Genomic DNA, 25,972 nt, shown 5'->3' on the forward strand with positions numbered 1-25,972 from the left:
ACCTATAAATTTGTAACTCTCCACCTTTTTGGTTGAAGGAAACTATTGGTGGCTGGTATTTTGGGTAATCTCACTTCTTGACTAACTCCCATTAAGAATGTTTTATAATGAAAAAAAGTAGGTACTTCACATACTAGGTTTTTATCACCTCACTTTCCTGATATCATAAATAAATCATTTTTTTTCACCATTTATATAGATTTACTTTGAGGTAGGTAAATTTCACTTTGCTGGAGATCATATGCCAATATTAGATTAGTTTTGAAACAGGTTATATGTTACAACGTCTCCTATGACTCTGAAAGACTTTAGAAACAAATGATTTTAAATGTATTTCTTTTGTTTTGTTTTACATTTCAGAATCTCTCTTGATTTTTGAGGAAATACCCAGTAACAAACATGACTGAGTTCTGGCTTATATCTGCTCCTGGGGAGAAAACCTGTCAGCAAACATGGGAGAAATTGCATGCGGCAACTTCAAAGAACAATAATCTTGCTGTGACTTCCAAGTTCAATATTCCTGACTTAAAGGTGAAGCTGCACTGTGCAGAATTGCATATGAGTTCATCATCCAGGGGAGGGCGAGTTCTCTCTGTTAGTGGAAATGAGATACCCAGGTTCCTTCCAAAGAAAACCTCCTCTCCAGCCATTGGCATGATTTACAATGTATCTTCTTTGAAATACTAGAAGTAAACTACCAAATTGAAATAACATCTCTCTACTTAGGCTTTTTGTGCTCTTCTAAATTGCAATGAAAAATCTTATGAAAATGTTTGATGTATTACATTCACAAATACCATTTTCAGAAATTAAAACTCTTAGTAGTATATATTCTTAAATATCATAGTGAAGTTGTTAATAAATTTATGTTACACTGATTCTTACATTGTAAATGTGTTACCATAGCACCTACTTAATCATACTTGACAAATCTAACCCAGTTATTTAATCTGGTTAATCTATTTAAGATTTACTGTATTAAAGATTCGTAATCTAGCAACATCAAAGTGAAGCAGGTATCCAGTAATCAGTTGATGGAACATTTGTAAAGAATGGAAAAGATCATGATACTGACATTTTGCTAGTTAACTGAATGAGGGAGTTGTAGGCAACATTCATTTAAGAAATATTTAAAATGACTGATTCTTGGTGGGGTGCAGTGGGGCCTATAAACCCAGCACTTTTGGGAGACTGAGGTAAGCGGATCTCCTGAGGTCAGGATTTTGAGACCAGCCTGGCCAACATGGTGAAACCCAGTCTCTACTGAAAATACAAAAATTAGCCAGGTGTGGTGGCAGGCGCCTGTAATCCCAGCTACTTGGGAGGCTGAGGCAGAAGAATCGCTTGAATCCAGGAGGCGGAGGTTGCAGTGAGCCAAGATCACCACACTCCAGCCTGGGTGACAGAGCGAGACTCCGTCTCAAAAATATAAATAAATAAATAAATAAATACAATAAAATGACCAATTCTTAGTATTTTTGGAGTTACGGATACCTTTGAGACAGGACGTTTCCTCCAAAACGTACTCACCGTGCACAGTTCTGCATGCCAATTTAATTACAGTCCCTCTTGCACACATCTGTGGACCTCCTACTCGAGAGCCTGTGTTGTAAACTGAGATTTCAGATGATCCAGTGTCATTGAATAGTACAAGCACAGACCTGTCTTTGAGGAGTCTTCAAGTCTTAAGTGGTGCTTGTACCCATGAATTAAAGGATTATCTTGTACATATAAATAGCTTTGAAATGTCTGGCAAACATCTTTTAACATACTTACACATTATGAAATAAAATAGGGAGAATTTAAGATTCGCAAGAACTTTAAGTCAAGATGTATCAGCGTGTATTCTTTAAAAAAGGATGCCGGCTAAATAACAGAATATATTTTCCTTTTAGGTTGGCACGCTGGATGTCTTGGTTGGCTTGTCAGATGAACTGGCTAAACTGGATGCATTTGTAGAAGGGTAATGTACTTACATGCATGGAGTAGAGCAAAATGGGAGACACTGTTATCAGGCTCCGTGGACACTGCGTTTATTATCACATGTGTACTCTGCTTACTGGAATGGTTTTAGAAAACAATGACTTTTTTCCTTTTGTATATCAATTTTATGAAGGTACAATTTACATACTATAAAATGCACCTGTTTGAAATATGAAATGCTGATTCTCTTTTTACTATCTTTGTTGGGATATAGTTTACATGCCGTGCATTTCACCTTTACAGGTGTACAATTCAATGATTCTTAGTGTATTCAGACTTGCGTAACCATTGCCACAGTCAATTTTAAATATTTCATCATCCTCTATTCCTATTCCCATGAGCAGTCACTTCCTGTCCCCACCACCCACAAATTGTTCTGCCACTATAGATTTGCTTGGTCTGGACATTTCTTGTAAATGGAATACAATACATGGTCTTTTGTGACTGTCTTCTTTTGCTTAGCATAATGTTTTGAAGTTTATCCAAGCTGTTGCATGTATCAGTATTTCATTTCTTTTTATTACTAAATAATATTCCACTATATATGTGTACACACACTTACCACATTAATCCATTCATCAGTTGATGGGCATTTCTTTTGCTTCCACTTTTTGGCTTATAAGAATAATGCCACTGTGCACATTTGTGTACAAGTTTGTATTCTTAAATATCTTCATTTTTCTTGGGTTTGTACGTAAGAGTGGAATTTCTGGGTCAAATGGTAACTCTATGTTTCACTTTTTGAGGAACTGACAAACTGTTTCCCAGAGTGGCTGCACCATTTAATATTCCTGCCAGCGGTATATGAAGATTCTCATTTCTCTACATCCTTGTCAGCACTTGTTACTATTTGTCTTTTTGATTATAGCCATCCCAGGGGGTATGAGATAATACCTCATTTTAAAAAATTTGCATTTCCCTGTTGGCTGATGTGATGTGATGTGTTGAGTATCTTTTCATGTGCCTTTTGGCCATTTGTTTTTCTTCCTTGGAGAAATGTCTGTTCAGATCCTTTGCCCATTTTTAATTGGCTTGTCTTTTTGTTATTGAATTGTAAGAGTTCTTTATACAGAATATGCTAGATATAAATCCCCTATCAGATATAACTTGAAAATATTGTCTCTTATTCTGTGAATTGTCTTCATTTTCTTTTTTTTTTCTCGAGACAGAGTCTCGCTCTGTCAACCAGGTTGGAGTGCAGTGGCGAGATCTCGGCTCACTGCAGCCTCCGCCTCCTGGGTTCAAACGATTCTCCTGCGTCAGCCTCCCGAGTAGCTGAGATTACAGGTGCCTGCCACAACGCACAGCTTAGTTTCGTATTTTTAGTAGAGATGGGGTTTCACCATGTTGGACAGGCTGGTCTCGAACTCCTGACATGATGCACCTGCCTCAGCCTCCCAAAGTACTGGGATTACAGGCATAAGCCGCCGTGCCTGGCCATGTCTTCATTTTCTTGATTTTGTCCTGTGAAACATGAAAGTTTTAAATTTTGATGAAGTCCAATTTATTTTTTTCTTTTGTTGCTTGTGTTTGTGGCATTGTGTCTAAGACACCATTGTCTAATCCAGGGTCATATCGTTTTATGTCTATGTTTTCTTCTAAGAGATTTACAGTTTTAGCTTTCACATTGAGGTCTTTGATTCATTTTGAGTTAAGTTTTATGTATGTTGTGAGGTAAGGGTCCAACTTGATTCTTTTGAATGTGAATATCTAGTTGTCCCAGCACCATTTGTTGAAAAGACTGTTTTTTCCCACTGAATTGTCCTGGAACCCTTACTGAAAATCAATTGAACGTAATATGAGGGTTTATTTCTGGACTCTCAGTTCTGTTTCATTGATCTATGTTTCTCTCCTATGCCAGTACCACATTGTCTTGATTATTGTAGCTTTGTAGTAAGTTTTAAAATCAGAAAGTATGAATTCTCCAACTTTTTTTTTTTTTTCAAGATTGGCTATTCTGGGTTCTTTGTCTTTTTGTATGAATTTTAGGATCACAGTGTCAAATTTCTGAATATAAGTCAGCTGGAATTTTGATAAGGATAGTGTTGAATCTATGTATCAATTTGGGGAATGGTATCATCCTAACATTATTGTCTTTGATCCATGAACATGGGATATTACTCCATTTATTTGAAGATGGCTATGCTTTCGTCTTCAAAAGTCAGTTGGAAGAATTTTTCTAAACTGCAGTTTTTATTACTTTTGAAATTCAGGTACATGTGTATTTGAGCTGAAAATGGTTATAGGCTGTTTGATAGCTGCTTTTTGATTAGTTGGCAGAATCAATCTACAGTTCCTTCACCTCTGGGGATACAAAGCTTTTATCTTAGAGTTTAGATACATAGGTGTAATTTGTAAAATACAGAATTTGGAGAATCTTAGAAATGTACATTCGATAGAAGCTTTAAGGGAATAATAGGCTTGGATAGGAGGAAATTTTTTTGTGAAATCTATATGGAAGATTTTCTCATTTCTGCTGTTAAAATGCTTTTCTGAATTGATAGAACCACCTCAAAGCGACGCTGTGGCAATAGAGACTGAGGTCAGGGTTGCAGAGAGAGAGATCTTTTAACATAACACCATGTAGTGAGGAAGTAAACAGATCTAAGGATGTATTGATGGTCTTTAATATTGGAATCAAGAAGGCCACTTAGCAGACAGTTTCACAGTAGATTAGTTAAGAGATAGTAAAAGCTCAACTGGGACCAGACACTTGGTCATTAGAATGGAAAAGAGAAGATGAAAGGAAAAGCAACTTTTAGGATTGTAATTCCATATATTCATATAGAGCAAATGAGTATTATGAATTATTATACATATAATGGAAATAATTATGATACACTCAAAGCACAAACTGATGGAAAGAATAGTCTCTTGGTTTCTTGCTTACACATTTTTAATTGAGAAAAGAATTTGAGGGAACTTTTTTTTTTAGTTGTCATCACTGGAGTGAGTCTTCCCTGAGGTCTCATCTACCTCATTAGAGTTACAAGTTATGACAACCAAAGAGACACTGAGAAAGGAGGCCCCGAGAATATAATTATTAACATTTATTTGTACCCATGTCAGTCACCTTGATGGCTTTATAGTTCTTTCTTTAAATTGTTAATGGGATGTCCTGAATATAATTTAAAGTTTGCCCAGATTTTAAATTTTATTTATTTTTTTAGAGACAGGTTCTTGGTGTCACCCAGGCTGGAGTGCAGTGGTGCAATCATAGCTCATTGCATCCTTGAACTCCTGGGCTCGAGCAATCCTTTTACCTCAGTTTCCTGAGTAGCTAAGACTATAGGCTTGCACCACCACACCCAGCTAATATTTTTATTTTTATTTTTGTGGAGACAGGGTCTCGCTATGTTGTCCAGGCTGGTCTCAAACTCTTGGCCTCGAGTGATCCTCCCACCTCAGCCTCCCAAAGTGCTGAGATTACAGGCATGAGTCACTGTGCCCAGCTGGCTCAGAGTTTTTAGGGAAGGAATCTGAAAAGAATTACGGGCAAATGTAGTTAGTTTGGTGAGTAGAATTTAAAGTTACCTGTGCAGTGTTCTGAAGTCAGCTGTTCTTTTCTGCATTGTTCCACAAGCACATCTTCTTCAGTCCTCCTGAAAGATATGAAGAATTTAAAAATCTTGTTGTTGTTAGACTTGGGGAGTATTGACAGATGATAGCTTAATGACTTAAATGCTCCAAGTGTTAAAGTCCAAACATTGTAGAATATGGTATATGTGGTAAATCATAGTTTATACTTTCTTAAAAATGTAATCATTGGAGCAGATATTTTTGAGGTGACAGTTTGTACATTGACACAGATCCTCTTGTAAATAGGCTTAGGGAGATCTCGAAGTTCTGGGTTATGCGACGTTAAGTTTATAAATTTGACACCAGATGATTCTACACTCTAAAGTACTTCTATGGGTGAACATGCAACATTTTAGAATGTTCATAGCAAATGGTTCTGTTTACAAGATGCTTGTCAAATTTTATGAGAATGATTTGTCCCTCTTGAAGGAATGGGTGAATTTTGGAGACATAGGCAAATGTGTGTACAAACCTCAAGTTAAACATGTTGAAGACTTATGACTTACATCATTATTTCTGAAATTGTTCTAATTTTTAGGTTTGAGACCACTCAGCATAGGATTGTCATTTAAATTTAGCTCTTCTATCACCTTTCCTGGGCCATTGTTTAAACTGTCAACAAGCCACGCTCTGTGGCTCATACCTGTAATCCCTCCTGCTCGAGGGGCCAAGGCAAGAGGATCATTTGAGCCCAGATGTTCAAAGCTGCAATGCACTATAATGGCACCACTGCACTCCAACATGGGCAACAGAGCGAGACTCTCTCTTAAAAATATATATTTTTGTACACATATATCTGTACACACACACACATACTCTTTTTTAAGAAAAAAAAAAACCGTTACAGGAATTTCTTAATTTGTCTTCCAGTTTCCCCTCCTAGCTGTTGAGCATATAGTCATCAAAATACTTGTCCTGAGCCCTGTTTCAACTGTGTTACGTCCCTGTCTAGAGTGTGGCTTCAGAGGCTATATATCTGCAATCTGGCATCCTGCTTTCCTAGCCTAAGCTCCCCTCCCTACTTCTCAGGCTGCGGCTCCCATCAGTCTGGACTCCTCAGCATTCTCTGGATGCCTACTGCTTTTCCAGCTCTTATCTTGACTCACATTGTGCCCCATGGCAAGAATATGCTTTCTTCCCAGGTAATCATCCTTGTAAAACCATTTCTGTCCTTCATTGCCCTGCTCATGAGCCTTTGGGCTTTCTTGACTACGGTAGCTGCAAGTGATCCCTTTTCCCTTTATCTCTCTCTGTCTGCAACCTGGCAATCTCAGCTGGCACTGACCTCAGATTGTTTTATATTTAGTAATTTATATATTTTTGTATCTTTCCAATGAGATTTTAAGCAATGTGTAAAGGTAGTGATTTTGTCTTGTGTGATTCTGAATCCCACCCAGGGCCTAGAGGCAGACATGGAATGAGGAAGAGAACACTGGACTCCAAAGTCGGGACAATGTGTTTCTAGTCACGTCTTTGACATTAACTGGTCTTGTGACTTTGGATAAGTCACTTATTCTTTTATACCTCAGTGTCTTATAAATGAAAGAATTGACAAGGTCATATGTAGGTGCCTTGATTTAGGTTGGTGCAAAAGTAATATAGTTTTTGCCATTTTTTTGTTTCTAAAGTAATGGGCAGAACCACAATTACTTTTGCACCAACCTAATAGTTTTGGCATTATGGCTTCCTCTATAGCATAGCTCCTTGTCGATAGTAGATGCTCAATAAACAATTAATTAATAATGTAGGACCTAATTTTTCATCATGACTATTGCTTACGTTCTCTTGCCTGTAAGATCCCTTTTTTCCTAAGGGAAACCACAGTGTCTTGTATGTCGCAGGAACATGGTGAGTGCTAGTTCTCGGCCGCCTCCTTTGTTCTTGGTCCTTGCATTGTCCAGTTTTTGGCGTATAAATATATGCCTCTTTACAGACTGTTTCTCACTAGCTTCCCACCACTTTCTTTCTAGACTAGTAGACACACTGCATGTAGTCTCCTTAAAACTCTACAGTTACTCAGTTGACTTTCGCATGTAACAAAATCTTGGTCCATTTTATCCTTAAAACATTATAAGGTAAAATCCATTTATTGTATATTATATGGATAGGTATAATGGGAACATACATAGCCAAACTCATGTCTTTATATAGTATGTTCATCATATAGAATGCAATTTAGATCTTTTTCCTTAAAATGGTTAATTTTTTTTCCTCCTCAGAGTGGTTAAGAAAGTGGCTCAATACATGGCTGATGTATTGGAAGATAGTAAAGACAAAGTTCAAGAGAATCTGTTGGCTAATGGAGGTAAGCTAATGCTCATGATTGATCATTATTAACTCATATAAAGTGAATAACTAAGCTACAGAAACAAAAAGTAATGTAAAAAAGTCTATAGAAAAGGACACTAAATACAATAGAAAGCCATTAAAGTACAATTATCATTACTGAATTTGGTGATACTTCCAGGTACATCCTGTTCCCTGAAACATAATCTAGTAGAAGACAGTCTTACATAATATATAATATGGCTTATGATATGATGCCAAGTCCCCTGCAAGAGCAATATTGTAAAGATTTGCCTTAGTTCTTTCCAGGACCTATTTGTTCACTCATTTACAAGTTTCCAAGTTGTATATCTCAGCATTGTTCCAGTTGAATACCTGCTGTCTTATGTAGGTTTTTGTATTTCATAGTATATAGCTATTAAAGCCTTAGAATGGAAATTATTAGTTTTATTGCAGAATAGTGCCTCCCCCCAATATGATTTTGGCATTTCTTTACTTAATACCCATAAAATAGCTTACTTACTTCTCTGTAGATAGAAGCTAGTATTTATATAGAGTTTGCTCTATGTAGTAATGACTTTATAAAGATGATTCTGACCCCATTGTTTTCACTTGTACTTGCATTTATTTTCTTATGAAATGTCATTTTAGCATTTTACTTCATTTAAAATTAAACCCATCTTTAGCGATATGTCATTATAATAGGAAATAATGAGCTGGGCATGGTGGCTCACGCCTGTAATCCCAGCATATTGGGAGGCTGTGGCGGGAGTATCACTTGAGTGCAGGAGTTCAAGACAAGCCTGGGCAACATAGGGAGAGCCTGTCTCTAAAAAACCCAAACAAAAAGAAAGAAAGAAAAAGAAAAAGATTACCTGGATGTAGTGGCGTGTGCCCATAGTCTCAGCTAGTCAGGAGGTTGAGGAGAGGGGATTGCTTGAGCTCAGGAGTTCAAGGCTGCAGTGAGCTATGATTGTACCTCTGTACTCTAGCCTGGGTGACAGAGCAAGACCCTGTCTCTTAAAAAAAAAAAAAAAAAAGGAAGGAAATAACGCTTTCCTTTCATTCTCTACGGGATCGCCTACTCTGATAAGGTTACTATATTTTAAATCCAGTGTTCCTGAAATCTCATTTCTTCTTGCAAATAATAGCTGCTCAATAAATATTTAATCAGTTAAAAATGTAGTAACTTATTCTTGCTCTTTGTTATCAAAGTAATTCTGATCTCATTGTTTACTGTGTCTGTTAATTTGTGTTTTGAGAAAGAACAGAAGGTAAGTTAGATATTAATAAGTTAATTTGTGTTGTCTTTACTGATCTTCTGTGTATTTTATGAACTAGGGCAGTCAGTCTAGTAGGTGGAATGGTGGTTGACCAAGAGGGGCAGTGCATCTAGATAGAATTGCTTTCGGAAATACCATCTGTGTTGTTGACTCACTGGTATTATGTAAGGAGATATTGAGAAGAGAAAGGTATTTTTATATGAATTACTTTTGTCAGTGAGTGCTGCCGTAATTGCCATTTGGTTTCTCTGTCCTTGATCCCGTTGGGGTGAAGTCACTTTGATTACTAAACTTCCAAGGAATAAGTTGTTGAGTATTTTTTTAGCTCTACATGTTTTATTCTTGCCATTTGAAAGTGAAAGGGTCCATGTTTTGAAAATTGTTAAAATGTGAACTCCTGGAAACAGTCATCACATGGTTTTAACAGACAAGTTTATTTTCAGTTTGCTTGGGTAAGTTATCAAAGAAAGAACATACTTTTGTGAAATTCTACTTATTGAGGAGGCAATTTGAAGTAGTTTCTTAATCTTTGTGTGTCTCTCCTACGTATGAAGCATATTAGGAATATGTACATATTTCATTTTTAAAGTAATCAAATTAGAAGGAGCATCTTAATTTGTATTAAATTTTGAGTAAGAAGAAGAGATTACAAGGTAGAAATTTTGATTAATCCATGTTACTTAATATAGTTCACATTTAATCAGGATTCTTCAGAAATGACATCTTTGCTGATTTCCTCAATGCCGATTTCAGCGTTAAAATATATTGCTGTGTAAAAAACTGAACAATTCTGTTGCTTCTCTTCAGTAATTAGTTTATTCCCTTATTTCAGTGGACTTGGTTACTTATATAACAAGGTTCCAGTGGGACATGGCCAAATATCCAATCAAGCAGTCCCTGAAAAATATTTCTGAAATAATTGCCAAGGTAAGATAATACTTGAGACAAGTAGGACACATTGATTTATAGTGGCTTTGCTTATTTTATAATTTCACTATGAAATACTTTTTAGGTTTTGATAAGGTAACTTAGTTATATGTCACAGATAGAGGGTATCCTTACTACAACTTTAGACATTAAAAGGTGTTAAAAGTATAACACTTTCATGTGTAGATTATCTAAGTTGTATACTTAGTTATGTAATTAACTTGAATATTACATCAACAGTGTTTAAGAAAGTGTGAAAATTCTGTATTATTTATACAAATTTTAAGGGTACCTGAGATTGTGTAGAATAGGAAATTGGAGTCTATTAAGATTTCTTAGTCATTCAGGTAGGTGATAGTGGTCACTGAAGTATGTTTGTGTGCATAGTGTACTTGTTCAAACATTAAACCCTATGGGTTCTCTCACCCCTTCCGACTATTTAGTTTTGATCCTCTGCCTGGAAAAATTCCCCTATTCATGTGCCACATAATTTTATGTAGTTTCAGCGAGTACATGGACCTTGAAGCCGATGCATGAACTCACCAAGAGCTCCTTTTATATTGAGAAATCCTTGAACTTGAGAAGAAATGTAAAAGTCTGTTTTTTCCCCCAAGATCTGTTTGTGGAATAAAAGTCTTAACAGCAACTATAATGAGAAAAATAGACAAGGGCCTGTTAATTGTTTGCCAGCATTCTTATTGATCTGGCTGGGGCAAGAAGTGTAGTTTAAATTATTGAACAGACTTTCCTTTGCTCCCAATAACTTTAGTTGTACAGTGTGTTACATAGTTAAATGTAAATAAATAGACTATCAAAGATTTCAACTAAAGTCATCATAGAATTTGATGACTATAGTTTAAGAAACTATTATTTACATTATTTGATAATATAAAGTGGTGTTCTTACTGTGACTGAGCCTTGTTTTCTGGATCCTTAAGGATTAGATCATTTGCTCCCTGATGCTGCTGTAGATAGGGAAGCAGGCTTAGAGACGTGAAGTGACTTACCCTCATGCTACACAGCTAATAATGCTAGAACTGTGTTAAAGTCAGTTCTTCAAATATTGTTAACTTCACATTTTCTCCCTATGTAGTTAGTTTAGTATTCATTTGAAAAAGCAGCTTTTGTAACATTTATGAATAGATGCAACTATAATTTTAATTTCATAGAAAAATATTCTATATAATAGTGATGTTTGCAATAATTAAAAGTCTTCATGTAATTTAGTTTATTTTGGAAAATATCCTTCAGTCTTGTGAATTGAAGCCTTGTAATTAGTAATCTCCAAACCCAGTAGCCTAGATTCCATTTCCATGGTTTAAGAAGTAATATAATAATAATTAAAATACGTGTGGACTAAAACATTATTTTTAGTAGAAAAGATTTATGTGGAAATTATATTAAAAATGAAGTAGACTGTTTTTTAAATGATCTCCTAAAGTCATGCTTTTAAAATAATAGAATATTCTTACACTAGAAACTAGTGAGTTTTTTTGTAGAAGTTAAAGTTTAGCTACTTTGTTAGTATTAGTAGAGGCAGATTTAGGAAAATTTTGTCTATTTTTCTTCTTTTTTTTCGAAGGGAGTAACTCAGATTGATAATGACCTGAAATCTCGAGCATCTGCATACAATAACCTGAAAGGAAATCTTCAGAATTTGGAACGAAAGAATGCGTAAGCAGATCAAGTATATTTGAGTATTAAGAACTCGGGAAGCACACTAGCATACACCGAAGGAGATATTTTTGGGATTTAGTTAGTTTCAGTTTATGTTGTTTCTGTAATCAAAATGGTATTTCTTTTACTTCATGGAGAAAAGCTCACTAAGATAAGTTTATAGAATTCAGACTAGTCAAAACAGATGTGAGGCTGATTTATTATACTTGTTTTATAAATAATACTTGTGAACTGGGTCCTGGCTTATCCCTTTATCCATTTGATATTTCACTGAAAAATAGTCTAAAATTAATTGTTTTAAATGAAATCATAGTTTAACTGCATAGTAATTACCTATCGCTTAACTATAGAATAATCCTTTTATGATGTAACAATCATTCTCTTATCTGTTTTCAGAGTTTAGGTTTTTCACTCATTAGGTTTTTAAAAACAGGACTGAATTGTTTTGGTTGATCCCCTCATACTATGACTACTACAAGTGTAGCTTTAAGCATGAAAGTATTCAAGTTGTGCCTTCATATCCTAGAGGGAAAGTTGGTTGGATACTATGAGTGATACAAACAGGGCAAGACATATTTATTATAGCAAAGTGATTACTGGAAGGCAAATGAAGACTGATTTGAAAGAGTTAATTATTGGGTTAGCTACCAAAATTGCCTGGTATCAAATAATACCCAAGTGAGGGAAGAACACTGAAGGTGTTGTGCTTAGATGACATAATTTCATAATTATATGATAGAATAGACTTTAATTGATATCTAATGAGTAGATAGCACTTTTCCAGTCAAGATATTATATATGTAGGCAAGAGAAGAGCTGAGTTATAATAATTAAAGCAAACACAAAACACTAGAGGCAAATTTTGATAGAAGATATTTCCTTGGTTGCCAGGGTAGGATATATTCAGCTAAATGATGACTCCTTACAAAGTAAAACTCTTAACTAAGACTAATCCCTCTCCATGTATATATAGTATATGTGAAAAATGATTAGCCTGCTGTTTCTTTACTTGTGTTACAGAAGCACATAATTATCAGCCTAATGATTTTTTTTTTAATTCCTCAGAGGAAGTTTGCTAACTAGAAGTCTAGCAGAAATTGTGAAGAAGGATGACTTTGTTCTTGATTCAGAGTATCTCGTCACATTACTGGTAGTAGTTCCCAAGTAAGTCTTTCTATTACAAAAGGTTTTACTTGTTAAAATACAAGAAAAATGTTAGTATCTAGTATTGTAGTTTGAAGTTTTCCATAAAATCCAAGCGTAAAAGGAATATAACCTTGCCATTCATTCAGTCAATCAGCATTTGCTCATGTGGCACATAAAGTAGAAATTAGATCATAACCTAGCAATGGAGACTTCAATTATAAATTGAGTTTCCAAATCAAATTTAGCAGCTTGGTAGAGTTGGCTCATTCAAACATTAAGTAATGCTAAATTATTGATTGTTTAACAAATACAGATTTTAGATTTCTCAAAATAGGAAGGTCTTTGCATTTTTTCCCAAAAAATTCTTTATGACTGGTTAGGATGAATTAAGCACTGTAAGACACAAAGAATGGATTAGAGCAGAGATTAGCAATTTTTTTTTCTATGAAGGGCTAGATAGTAAGTATTGTAGGCTTTGTAAACAATGTGATCTCTGTCACAACTACTCCACTGTGTCAACTTTGTGGTTATAGCTTAAGTTGCCATAGATGATATATAAACAAATGGATGTGGCTGTTTGAATAAAACTTTATTTACAAAACAGGCTTGGCTATGCGCATAGTTTGCTAACCACTGGACTAGACAACCTTTGATATCTCCTTAGGATTAGGCTTTCTGTGTTATTTAATATTTGATCATAGTTAATCTTGAATGAAATGAAGTGAAACCTTTGGGTACTTGTAGGAAGACCTGGACTCTGTGCATGTCTGTATAGCACTATTAATGGTTTCACTTTTGACTTACACTGAAGTCTTGCTATCAGGGAATGTTTGGGGGATCCGAACTCAGGTGGGAGGTTTGGGTCTTTTTCAGAGTATCATTGCATGAAGACTTCCTTGCTGTGCTCTGCATTTTTGTCTGGTTCAGAGATTGGGAGTACTAGAAAATGATGCCTCCGTGGAATTTGCAGTGGCTACAATATTGTCTCAGTTCTGCATTTTTTCCCCTTTATTGCAGTATGCTACCTTTTGGATTTTTCTTTGCAGAGGGAGAAGGCCTTAAATCTGAGGATTTCACTCCAGAAGTTTTATTTTGTGTTCTAGTTACATAACTCCCCTCTGCTACACTGAAACACTGATTATTTATAACAAATTCTATGTATCTGTGCTTTTTTATACTATGTAGGAAAATAACTTTTGCCCAGATAAAATATTTGACTCATTCAACCTTTATTTAAAACTCGAGGTCAAAACCAGAAATTTTTATGGTTTTCTGTACCTTGTAATTGAAACATAGGACCTAAGACATCTTACATGATGAATTATTCTCTATCCTGGCCTATAAACACTATAATTATTTGTTTTCAATCTCAAACATAGTTGTCTCTCCCCACACCCCGGGAAGCCAGTGGCCTCTAGAGGTGGTTGTTGCACAATACTTTGTGGCAACGTAGTTTACTGTCACTTCATTTACTTACTACCTCAGGGTACTCTGTGCTTTCCATAAATACAGTTTTTTTCAGTCCTTCATAACTGCCACTGAGCAGGAGTGATAGTGATTTTAGCATGACCATTTTTTAAAAATGAGGCACTATACGTATGAACTATGCAGCTTGAAAATAATTTACAATCTATACTGTGCTTTTCTTCCTTGTCAAACATAGTTCTAGGATGTGCCTCTTTTGCAATAGTTACTGGAGGTAGGGTGGTGATCTGTATTTCCTGCATTACTCAGTGTATTGGAAATTCATTCTCAGTAGGAAACCTGAATTTTTTTTTGTTACATAGAGTTGGAGTATACTTGCTATAGCCAGATTTCCTATTTGTCACATAATTTTTTCTCTTCCTTGATATGGCAGGAAATAGGACTTGTTTTTATTTTCCAATGTGTATTGTACCTTTCCTGCAGGTTAAACCACAATGACTGGATTAAGCAGTATGAAACACTAGCCGAAATGGTAGTTCCAAGGTCTAGCAAGTAAGTAGAAGTTTTTGTAAAAACCATTTGGTTCCTAGAATTCCTTTCAGAGTTTGGATGTTGGCTGAGGAAATATGTTTGCTGTCTTGCTTTTGTGATAAATTAACCTCATGAGTGAGTTCTGTGAACTCTAATTGTAATAATTTTAGACCTAGAAGGGACTTGGCACAGTCTGTTTGACAACCTCCTGTTTATAGACTTAGAAGTTTGAGGCCGGTGAGGTATTAATAGTTTGCCCAGGGTCACACATCTCGTTTGTGGCAGGGCTAGAACTAGAACCTAGGTGTCTTTTTCTGCCTCACTGTGCTGCCTTTTGAAAATTCTTTATTCACTATTGCATACCTACTATGTGTCTATAATTCCTCATTTTATTTGGCAAAGGAAGTGTACCAGAATGGCTACTGGACTGCTGTATTGATCTCCAGATGTTCACCATCACTTTGAGCTTAGATTTTACCCAATCTGTATGTTCCTTTTATTTAAAAAACAAACCTGTTTTTATTAAACACTTTTTAAATTTATAGATTTAACATGCATTGCCTAATTTGAAATTTACAAGTCTGTGAAGAAGCATGGACAGGTATTACTCTTATTCTCATGGAAGAAGAAGTTAAAATGCTTAAATAGTTCCCTGAGGCATATGGCTGTGTAAAGCGTCCAATGGCAGAGTTAGGGCTAGAACTCACATCTTTTAGCTCCAGGTCCTGTACCCTTTTTACACTATTCCATGTCATTTTTCCATGTTCTGCCATTGCCACACTAGATATTCTTTGAGAAAATATAAATACAGTGTATCTCCACCCATTCTTTGAAAAAATATAAATACAGTGTATCTCCACCCCAAAGGATTCTTATAGATACATATATGCTTCAAGGGGAGGCAGCAGGGTGGAAGATATAGGAGGTAGTCAAGAAGTGGAATTAGTAAGGTCAGGCCCATGAAATATTTTCTTTTCCAGTTTCATTGTGTCATGTGGGAAGTAGCTTAGTATAATGGAAAGAGTCCTGGACCCAGGGATCTGAGTTCTATTGCTGGTTCTATCACTGGTAGAATCTGTCACTCGTAGGGTCTGTCAGCGGTAGGGTTGTGACTTCAGGTTGTCCAGGTTCTTGGTGTTTTAAACAAAGAATTGGACAAAATGCCCAGCAAAGCAAAATAAGAATGAAGCAACAAAAGAACAAAAGCAGGGATTTATTAAAAATGGAAGAAAGTACACTCCACAGTGTAAGAGCGAACCCGAGCAGTGGCTCAAGTCCGGATACAGAATCTTCTTGGGTCTGGATAACTCCTACAAGTTTCCCATTGGCCACTTCATGCTCACCTCATGTAAATGAAGTGGTAGCCTGCAGTCAGTCTCATTGGTTGCAGAAAGCAGCCAACCAGAGGCTGAAGTGAAGTTACAAAGGTCACACTCCTGTGCAAACATCTGATTGGTTGCAGAAAGCAACCAATCAGAAGCTAGGGTGGAGGTAACAAAGTTATACTTCTCTGCAAATGAAGACTTGGCCTGGAATCAGTCTGATTTGTTGCAGACAGCGAATTTCCCATCTGCCATGCAGGAAAGGTCAAAAGGAGTAGCCTCTGGTCCTTTTGTTACTTAGGCATGGAAAGTTAGGGTTTTCCTTTCAATTTAGTTCTAGGAAATCGGGGTGAAACAACCTTAGGTTCCCTGCCTCCAGACCCTATTCTCCTGCCTCAGTTCTGCTACCAACTTGCTGTGTAACCTGGGGTAAGTCTTTTAACTTCTCTGGCCTCATTTTCTTTGTCTATAAATGAGCATAGCCCCTTCCTTGTATATATTTTGAAGATATTTTAAGGCTTGATGAAGTATTCAAAATACAAGATAATGTTACTGTATTTTCACAAATGTTGATCTTTTAGGAACTAAACAACAAACTTGTGCTCATTGTGAATTTTTTTTTTTTTTTCATTTGGGGGAATACCTTCATTCTTCACGTGGTAACCTGAAGACTACAGTTATGTCTTCATATTAGTGTCTCACTTAGGCTGTTGATACTGACAGATCTGTAGGGCATTAGAGCCATAGAGATTGACTCTGTGTCTAGGAGGCAGGTGGAGGAGAATGAGGACCCGGTGCACACAGAATGTCCTCCAGAGGTGGACATACGCCAACCCAGATGTCCAGGGGGATGGTGTGTAGGCTCATTAAGTAAGCTCAGATTTACTCTGATAGAAGGACTTTAAAAATATTCCATCAGATATTTAGATCTTTGGACAGTCACTTTAGTAGTTTAAAGGGCAAATTTCAGGCAGGGAACAGTTTAATGCAGTCAAGACTTGTTTGCAAATGACTTGTAAGTGCACACTAATCTTCTGAGAGCTCCCAGCCTTTCCTTGCTCAGTGAAAACATCTGTTCTACCTATTTCTCAGTTCAAAGTACATTTGGAATCACTGACTCAAAAACTTACCTGTTTAAATTTAGTCAGACACCACATAGCACTAGCTCAAATAGCACCATTAAGAGTATGTGCAGTTAATGTAGGGGCAAATAGGCTTTTTTGAGTGAGCCTGGAATTTTGTCTGCCATTTAGGAAAGATCTCTATGACCTGATGCTGAATTTTTGGTTTATCACACCCAGCATTTCTGAGTAATTACTATGAGCTAGTCATTGTTCTATGTGCTTTACACAAGTTAGTTAATCATGGTAGTAACATTACTTTTTGGCATGATAACTTGAGTGATTATTGTTGGGAGTAGTGAAGGTGAAAGTGGAATTCTGAGGTAGAATCGATTGAAAAATATTCACTCTAATATCCAATCTAATATTTTTCAATCTGTTATTCTAACTGTCCTCAAACCTGAAAGAATTTTAAAATTCACAAAATATAACTATTTGTAAAATGTTCTACAAAGATTGGACAGTTTTGAAATACTACCGTTACTGTGAGGCTAAATGCAGCAATGTGTATAAATGCCATGTCAAGGCTGTGGACAAAGAAGTGGAGGCTGGGTTGCTGTTCTGCTTTTTTTTTTGTAGAAACACTGTTCAGAAAGAGGTGCTTTTCACTTGTCCTTTCAGAATTACCACTTTCCTTTTTTTAAATTTTTTGATTTTTTGTCTACTTTTGCTTATTAAAATAGTCTGATTGAGTCAGATCACTAGTTAACTTTTGCCTTTTCTCTGTCATTGGAAGCAACATCACAAACTCATGGGTGCTTCACAGAAGTTTTTGTTGAGAGATCTGAAGTCCCCAGTGAAGCAGAACAGCCTAGCTAAGAAGTGCAGAAAAAACGATACTGGCCACTGTCCAGGAGTTTCTCTATGTTTCAGAGTTTCTGAGGGAGATGGTCTGTTCTCCTGTCAGTATCCCTTCAACCACACCCATGGCTCTTACTTCAACTGCAGTTTTCGGACTCCTAAATCTTTATCTGTGGCCAGCTTTCCCCCTACCTGCAAACTCACATACCTGGGTTCCTACTGGACCACTCCATGTGGTATTTCCTAGGTAACTGACACCCCAATCTCAGACTCAGACTCTCTCGTTGCCTTGAAGTATATGGCAGCAACAGCTGCCCAGTGATCCAAACCGCAAGTGTGATAGTCATTTTGGAATCTTCCTTCACCCTTGCACCCCAGCTCCCCAACAGACCCCCCCGCCTGCATTAGTCTAATCAGTTGTGGCATTTCCACCTTCCATAGTATTTGGTTGAACTATTAAAAATTGCTGTTTTGTAGGTCAAAAAATGGTCAAATATCCATAATTTCACATGGTTAAATCTACTCTCCCCACTCCCCCAAGACCCACTGCCACTGCTCCAGCTCTGATTCCCTCATCCCTTGCCTGGACCATGGTAATTGACCCTAACTGGTCTCCTTTTCTCCGGTATTTTCTCTTCTCATCAGTCCTCCACATTGCTGCTGTTTTCATCTTTGTGACATACAAATGTGTTACTTTCCTGTCTAAAACCCTGCTTGTCCCTCCCTATTTTGACTGCCTGCACTCAACACACACACACACACACACACACACCCCCTTCTTGTACCCTTATATGTGTATATATATATTTTTTCTTTTCTTTTTTTTTTTTGAGACACAGTCTCTCTCTGCCACCCAGGCTGGAGTGCAGAGGCGTGATCTCGGCTCACCGCAACCTCTGCCTCCCAGATTCAAGTGAGTCTCCTTCCTCAGCTTCCCAAGTAGCTGGGATGTGCTACCACACTCAGCTAATTTTTATATTTTTAGTAGAGATGAGGTTTCACTATGTTGGCCAGGCTGGTCTCGAACTCCTGACCTCAAGTGGTGGCCTGCCTGCCTTGGTTTTATAGTAATGTCTAGCAAGCACTTGCATTACAGAGTCTTAGTACATGTTAAATGACTACAAGTCCATTATAGTAAGGACTCGTGGTTTATTTTTTTATACAGTTTTTAAGAAATACCTTTCCCTAGGGGAAAGAGAAAAAGCAAGTGGCTTTTATTTATTTTTCGTAATAAGGTGGCAGAGTAGGATTTAGTTATAAGGTGAGATGGAAGTTTTATCTTGGCTTTTATCACCATCAGGACTTTGAGTAAGCCATAGGAATTTGCTGTGTCCCAGATCTCTGCACAATAGCTAGGAACCTGTTTAATAGGTAACCTGCTCATTGACACAGGGCCATGTCAAGCACCAAATACTTTTGGAAGGGTCTTCAAAACAGCAAAGTGTTGGATACTAAAAGATGAGTATGCTAATGGTGAAGCATTATTTGTGGCTCTGAAATAGCCTGCAAGTTAGATTTAGATTTGTTTTGATCTCAAGCAGTTCACACATCACTGAGTAAATCTTGGCAAAGCAGAAGATCCTTAAACGGCTTTTTTAATCGAGCTCTGTCCACTTGGTAGCTGCCCTTCATTGGGTTTGATGGATACCAGGAGCAAGAACTAAGGGTAATCATTTTGAGAAGATATAGTCTAACAGGAGGTTTCAGTGTTCTAAATCCAGAGTACTTGCGTTTTCTCTGCGTGTCAGCAATGACAGTGATCAGTACTCCCAGAGCTGTCAGCTGGTCATTTGCTAGGGAGGTGCCCCTGCTGGCTGGCTGACCAGAAGTGGGGTAGATTTAGTACTTAAAGCCATCCTGTGATTAAACACTGTAGTTGCCTCCTGAATTTACTTGGCTAACCAGGTGGTTCTTAGGCTTCAGGAAAAACTACACTTGCTTTAAAAATTTTTTTAATACAGTATCTTTAAATTCCCCAGCATTCCTCCAATTTGTAAAATTTACTTTTTCTGATTTCAGAAGTACCACATTGTAAGTAAAAACTAAACATTAAAAAACAAAGAAAACAGCCAACAAAAGGGCACAGGACCCTTTTGGTAGTGAGGGATATGTTTATCGTCTAGATTGTGGTGATGGTTTCATGGGTATATGCGTATGTCCACACTTCAGATTATAGACATTAAATGCATACAGTTTTCTGTATAACGATTATATCTCAGTAAAGCTGTTTAAAAAACACTAAACATTAGAAGACCTCCAATATGTGAAACATAGAAAGGAGAAGAGACTCCCCTCAGTAACATTCCCTGCCCCAAGGTTATCCCTGTGGAACAGCTGCCCGTGCAGCCTCGTGGGCCTCGCGTAAGGACTTCTATACAGGAGGCACTGTAGGTAAATTCTGAAAGCCAAATTTGGGCCATACTATCACAAGCGATACCATTCCCATTTCAAACAGTGGACTTTCACCCAAAGTATTACAGATTTAAATGACCATTAAAATTTCCTGGCAGTTGTGTCTAGAAAGGTCTTTCCAGTGATGTCCATGGAGCTGTGACTGAATGGAAGTTGTGACCTCACTGGGTCACAGACTTCTGAAGCCTAAAATGGAGCCATGGGATGCATACAAGCACATTTATTCAGAGATTATTTAGACAGTTGTGTTCATCAGGTTTTTGGGTTTTTTTTTTTTTTTTTTTTTTGACAGAGTCTCACTCTGTCACCCAGGCTGGAGTGCAGTGGCACAATCTTGGCTCACTTAGCCTCAACCTCCCCAGCTTCAGTGATCCTCCCACCTCAGCCTCCTGAGTAGCTAGGACTACAGGCATGCACCGTCAAACCTGGCTAGGTTTTGTATTTTTTGTACAGACACAGTCTTGCCATGTTGCCCAGGCTGGTCTCAAAGTCCTGAACTCAAGCAATCACCCACCTCAGCCTCCCAAAGTGTTGGGATTACAGGCATGAGCCACTGCACCTGGCCTGTCAGTTTTTGATTGAGAGATGTCATGGGAGCAAAGGAAAGATCCAAGGTTTGATGTACTGGCAATGCAGAGAGGCTAGGCTGGGCCTCAGTGGGGCTGAGTTGGCCTGGAGAAAGGAAGAAAGAATTAGGTTTCCAGAAAAGAAAAGTGTGCTTATCAAGGAGACACTGGAAACAAAGCAGCCTGGCGCTAATGTTGGTTGAAAAGTGTGGTTCTTAGCGTTTGGATGCTTTACTGGAGTTAATGTCTAATTTTGTTGGTTAGTAAGAAAAAAAGTATCATTAGCAAAATAAATCATAAACATTCAGTGTCTTCAGTGTTTGAGGCAATCCAGTTTGAAAAGCTTTGAGGTAATTTGGGAAGGGCTATTATACCCTACTTTTCTCTTCCACCTGTTTCTGAATTTTGCCCTTAATATGAAAGACAGCAATACATATAAATCTTTAAATGGACTTCTTTTGTTTTTTTTTCCATAGTGTTCTTTCAGAGGACCAAGACAGTTACCTGTGTAATGTCACCTTGTTTAGGAAGGCAGTTGATGACTTCAGACACAAAGCCAGGGAAAACAAGTAAGATGATTATTTTTGTGTGTATTTACTTTGTTAGATCAATTGTATACAACATGAACAATTTTGTTTTTTCCCCCCAAATTTAGATTCATTGTTCGTGACTTCCAGTATAACGAAGAGGAGATGAAAGCAGATAAAGAAGAAATGAACAGGCTTTCTACTGATAAGAAAAAACAATTTGTATGTGTTTCAAATATTTAGTATTATCAACATTAAGCAGAAGAAAAAGTGGTATTACTTTCCTTTGATTTAAAAGAAAGTAAAAATCTGCTTTGGTTTTAAGACATTTGATTTTAGTTTTTTTTTTTTAATTGAATAATTAGAATGAATTTCCTCTAAAGCTTAACTATTCTAGAGATAACTATTCTAAGAAAGCTTTCTTCTAAAGCTTACATCTGTCTTAGATCGAATAGGATAGTTACCTTAAAATACATACTTAAATTACTCCACCTAAATCCATATCAGATATTAATTTTAAATGCAGTATTCTGGTTAACGTCCTTGTAGGTGAAGGGAGATTTTAGTTAAGTAACAAAGTTCTTTTCAGTAAGACTTGTCACTTTCTTGAGGCAGATTTGTTCAATGCCTCAGTCTTTTATTGAAGCAATTTGTATTGAAATTATTGGAGAATTGGTGTGTTCTAGGTGTAATGGGAAACAGGTGGAATTGTGAAAATGAAAGATGGTGTTAACTTTCTTGCCATCTTCAAGTGTGGGATTACTGTGAAGACTAAAAGCTTGTTTGGAAAGGGAAACATGAGTGAAAATGTGTTTCTCTTAATAATGTGAGAGGAAATGAAGGGATATACTGAAAATTATTTCCAGGTACTTTATAAGCCATATCATCTCAACTAGGAGGAAACTAATTCCTCCAAGTAATGTCCAAAATAACCAGCTTTTTAGGGAAAACCCAAAATCCTTTTATAGAATAGATATTTTGACCAAATATCTATAGAATAGATATTTCCACTTTGTTTTGCTATCCTGTTTGCTTAAATTAATTGTTTGGTACATCCAAATGAGCCTAATAATGTTATCCAAGTAAGTGTTAGCTGAATTGTTAATGTATGTCTTTTAAGTATCGAGAGAGAAGGTATTTAAAATCCGCTTAATCGTCCTAAATATATGAAGTTTAAAAAGAACTTACACTACATAATTTAGAATGTAAAGAGATTTTAGATGTCTAGACCAACTCCCTTGTTTACAGATGGGAAAACTAAGAGCTAGGGCTGTTAAATGATTTGCCTACATAACTGTTTATCTTTGTTATGAAGTTGTTTGTAAGTTGAATTTTATTTTACATGTATTAAATATTTTAGAGTATTGTGTAGTAAATTCAGATCTTTGTATTTTGATTTTCAAACCTAAGGCATTTCTATATTTTGTACTGGTTTAACTACTTTTATTAAAATATATACCTTTTTCTGTGTTAGTGAATTGGTTCAATGCATTTTAGCATCTGTTGAGATCACTCAGTAGTGGCTAACCTTTTAATCTAATTTAAGGTAAAATATCTGAGATAATGAGAATAATAGTGAAACATGTAGAAAGTGAATTATGTGACTTAAGTCTTCTATAGATTCCTAATATGTAGTCACTTAAAAAAATTTATCTAATTGCTATTTCTAAGACCAAATTTGTGGTAATTTTTTTTTTTTTCTTTTTATAGGGACCACTTGTGCGGTGGCTGAAAGTGAATTTTAGTGAAGCATTTATTGCATGGATTCATGTGAAAGCGTTACGGGTTTTTGTTGAGTCTGTTTTAAGGTAAAGAAAGTTAATTGTCAAACTTGGAACTGAAGAGTTCATAGATGCCTTACATTGGACCTCTTTATTATAACAGAGTCCAGCAATAGGAAATTGATTTGGAGAAACCAAAGGGCCAATCATGAGACAGAGGTTGTCAGTATCATCATACAGCTTATACAATGCATATTAGTCTTGTTCTTTAGCACCAAGTTTAGAAAAAGAGATTTATGCTGCCATACCCTCAGGTTCTTTTTCTTGTGTAGGTACTTAAAAGTAGATTAAATATTAACCAATATTTGTTTAAAAGGAAGATCTTTCAGATGTTTTATATGTCATTGGACACATAGTATGCTGATGACTTATTGGAATCATTTCATATTAACCTAAAGTATTTTTATATTTTGAGATACTTAAAACATCACATTCTGATCCAATGTATGGGTTGCTCATATTAGAAATAGTTCTTAGAAACCCAGAACCTTGGCCGGGCACAGTGGCTCACGCCTGTAATCCCAGCACTTTGGGAGGCTGAGGAGGGCAGATCACGAGGTCAGGAGATTGAGACCATCCTGGCTAACACGGTGAAACCCCATCTCTACTAAAAATATAAAAAAATTAGTCAGGTGTGGTGTCAGGCACCTGTAGTGCCAGTTACTTGGGAGGCTGAGGCAGAGAATCACTTGAACCCGGGAGGTGGAGGTTGCAGTGAGCCGAGATTGCACCACTGCATTATTGCACCACCGCACTCCAGCCTGGGCAACAGAGTGAGACTCCGTCTGAAAAAACAAAGAAAAACACCCCAAAACTTATGTGTAACTATGCTCACTATTTTTAAATGTTTTCAAATTTTCAAAGTAGATGTGGGTAACCTCATGTTATTACCATAAAAGTATCTGCTGACCTTACTTATTATTACTTCCTGAGGATATTCATATATTACCTTACAAATTGAATGGTAAGCCGGGTGCAGTGGCTCACGCCTGTAATCCCAGCACTTTGGGAGGCCAAGGTGGGCGGATCATGAGGTCAAGAGATTGGGACCATGCTGGCTAACATGGTGAAACCTCGTCTCTACTAAAAATACAAAAATTAGCTGGGCATGGTGGTGCGTGCCTGTAATCCCAGGTACTCGGGAGGCTGAGGCAGGAGAATGGCTTGAACCCAGGAGGTGGAGATTGCAGTGAGCCAAGATTGCACCACTGCACTCCAGCCTGGCGACAGTGAGAATCCGTCTCAAAAGAAAAAAAAAATGGAACGGTAATTGAAGTAATTCCTAGCAATTGGCTTAGAGATTTCTAGTGGACAGTGAGTACCAAAGTTTTATGTTTCTGTTTATATTAAAGTTTTTTGTGTATATTAGTTTCAGTTTCTATATATATTAGTTGAACTTGTAAAAGTAAAGTGAGATACTGTCTCCCTGTTAACCATGATTAAAGAGTATGAGAATATTTGCTTTGAAAAGAAAATCTCTTTACATGTTTGCTTGTATTGCATACTGTATTTCTGCTTTTTTATAAGGTATGGCTTGCCAGTGAACTTCCAAGCAATGCTACTTCAGCCTAATAAGAAAACTTTGAAGAAACTGAGAGAAGTATTACATGAATTGTATAAACATCTAGACAGCAGTGCAGCAGCTATTATTGATGTAAGTACATATTAGCCCAGTAGAGTAAGAACTGAAGTGAATTTCAGAAAAAAATGATTGAAAGAAGATAGAAAAGGGAGAGTAAGTATGATACTTAATCATTTTTTATTACTTTGAGGTTCTCAATTTGTTACATGAACATAGTAATTTACATCGTTTACCCTGTTTTATACTAATTATAGCTGTGTTTTGCTTCTTGGCATTTCTACAAGCTGATAGTTGTCTTGCTGTGTATCAGATGTTTATAGCTGCAGAAATACGGAAACCAGTGATACTAGTTATTTATAAAAACTATAAATTGCAGAGAGGAAGAAAATAAGCAGTTATTTTAATTTTATTTGGTAGAAGCGAGAGAGTCAAAGATGAGTATTTTCAAGGTAGGTTCATTTTTCTAAAATGGCAAAATGGCGTATCTGGGCATGGTGACATATGCCGGTAGTCCCAGCAACTCAGGAGGCTGAGGCAGGAGGATCACTTGAGCCCAGGCCTTCGAGACCAACCTGGGTAACGTAGCAAGACCCCATCTGAAAAAAGAAAAAAAATAGACCAAAAAATATATATATGTGTTTATATCTTCTTTTAAACAAAAGTGTTATTTTTTAAACAAAAGAAGATATAAACAGAGTTACTCGTGTTTTTTTGTTGTTGCTGTTTAAAATTGTAGTGGGCCGCCGGGCATGGTAGCTCATGCCTGTAAACCCAGCACTTTGGGAGGCTGAGGTGGGTGGATCACCTGAAGTCAGGAGTTCGAGACCAACCTGGCCAACGTGGTGAAACCCCCTCTCTACTAAAAATACAATAATTAGCTGGGTGTGGTGGTGGGCACCTGTAGTCCTAGCTACTCGGGAGGCTGAGGCGGGAGAATCACTTGAACCGGGTGGGGGTGGTTGCAGTGAGCCAAGATTGTGCCACTGCACTCCAGCCTGGGTGACAGAGGGAGACTCTGTCTCA

The 25,972-nt window shown here is 36.9% G+C and overlaps 1 protein-coding gene across 1 annotated transcript in view; it reads left to right on the forward strand.

Annotated features, from left to right (window-relative positions):
* Positions 1-360: 360 nt before the first annotated feature.
* Positions 361-25,972, forward strand: part of ATP6V1C1 (ATPase, H+ transporting, lysosomal 42kDa, V1 subunit C1) — a 27,879-nt gene continuing 2,267 nt past the window's right edge. Inside the window, exons 1-11 of the mRNA XM_011983500.1 lie at positions 361-531; positions 1,896-1,963; positions 7,782-7,867; positions 9,964-10,058; positions 11,641-11,732; positions 12,801-12,899; positions 14,790-14,858; positions 21,536-21,628; positions 21,715-21,808; positions 23,297-23,394; positions 24,895-25,021. Coding sequence (XP_011838890.1) covers positions 400-531; positions 1,896-1,963; positions 7,782-7,867; positions 9,964-10,058; positions 11,641-11,732; positions 12,801-12,899; positions 14,790-14,858; positions 21,536-21,628; positions 21,715-21,808; positions 23,297-23,394; positions 24,895-25,021 — 1,053 coding nt within the window. The 5' untranslated portion in view covers positions 361-399. The remainder of the gene's footprint in view (positions 532-1,895; positions 1,964-7,781; positions 7,868-9,963; positions 10,059-11,640; positions 11,733-12,800; positions 12,900-14,789; positions 14,859-21,535; positions 21,629-21,714; positions 21,809-23,296; positions 23,395-24,894; positions 25,022-25,972) is intronic.

The sequence above is a fragment of the Mandrillus leucophaeus genome, unplaced genomic scaffold, assembly GCF_000951045.1.
Source record: "Mandrillus leucophaeus isolate KB7577 unplaced genomic scaffold, Mleu.le_1.0 Scaffold250, whole genome shotgun sequence".
Taxonomy (NCBI): Eukaryota; Metazoa; Chordata; class Mammalia; order Primates; family Cercopithecidae; genus Mandrillus; species Mandrillus leucophaeus.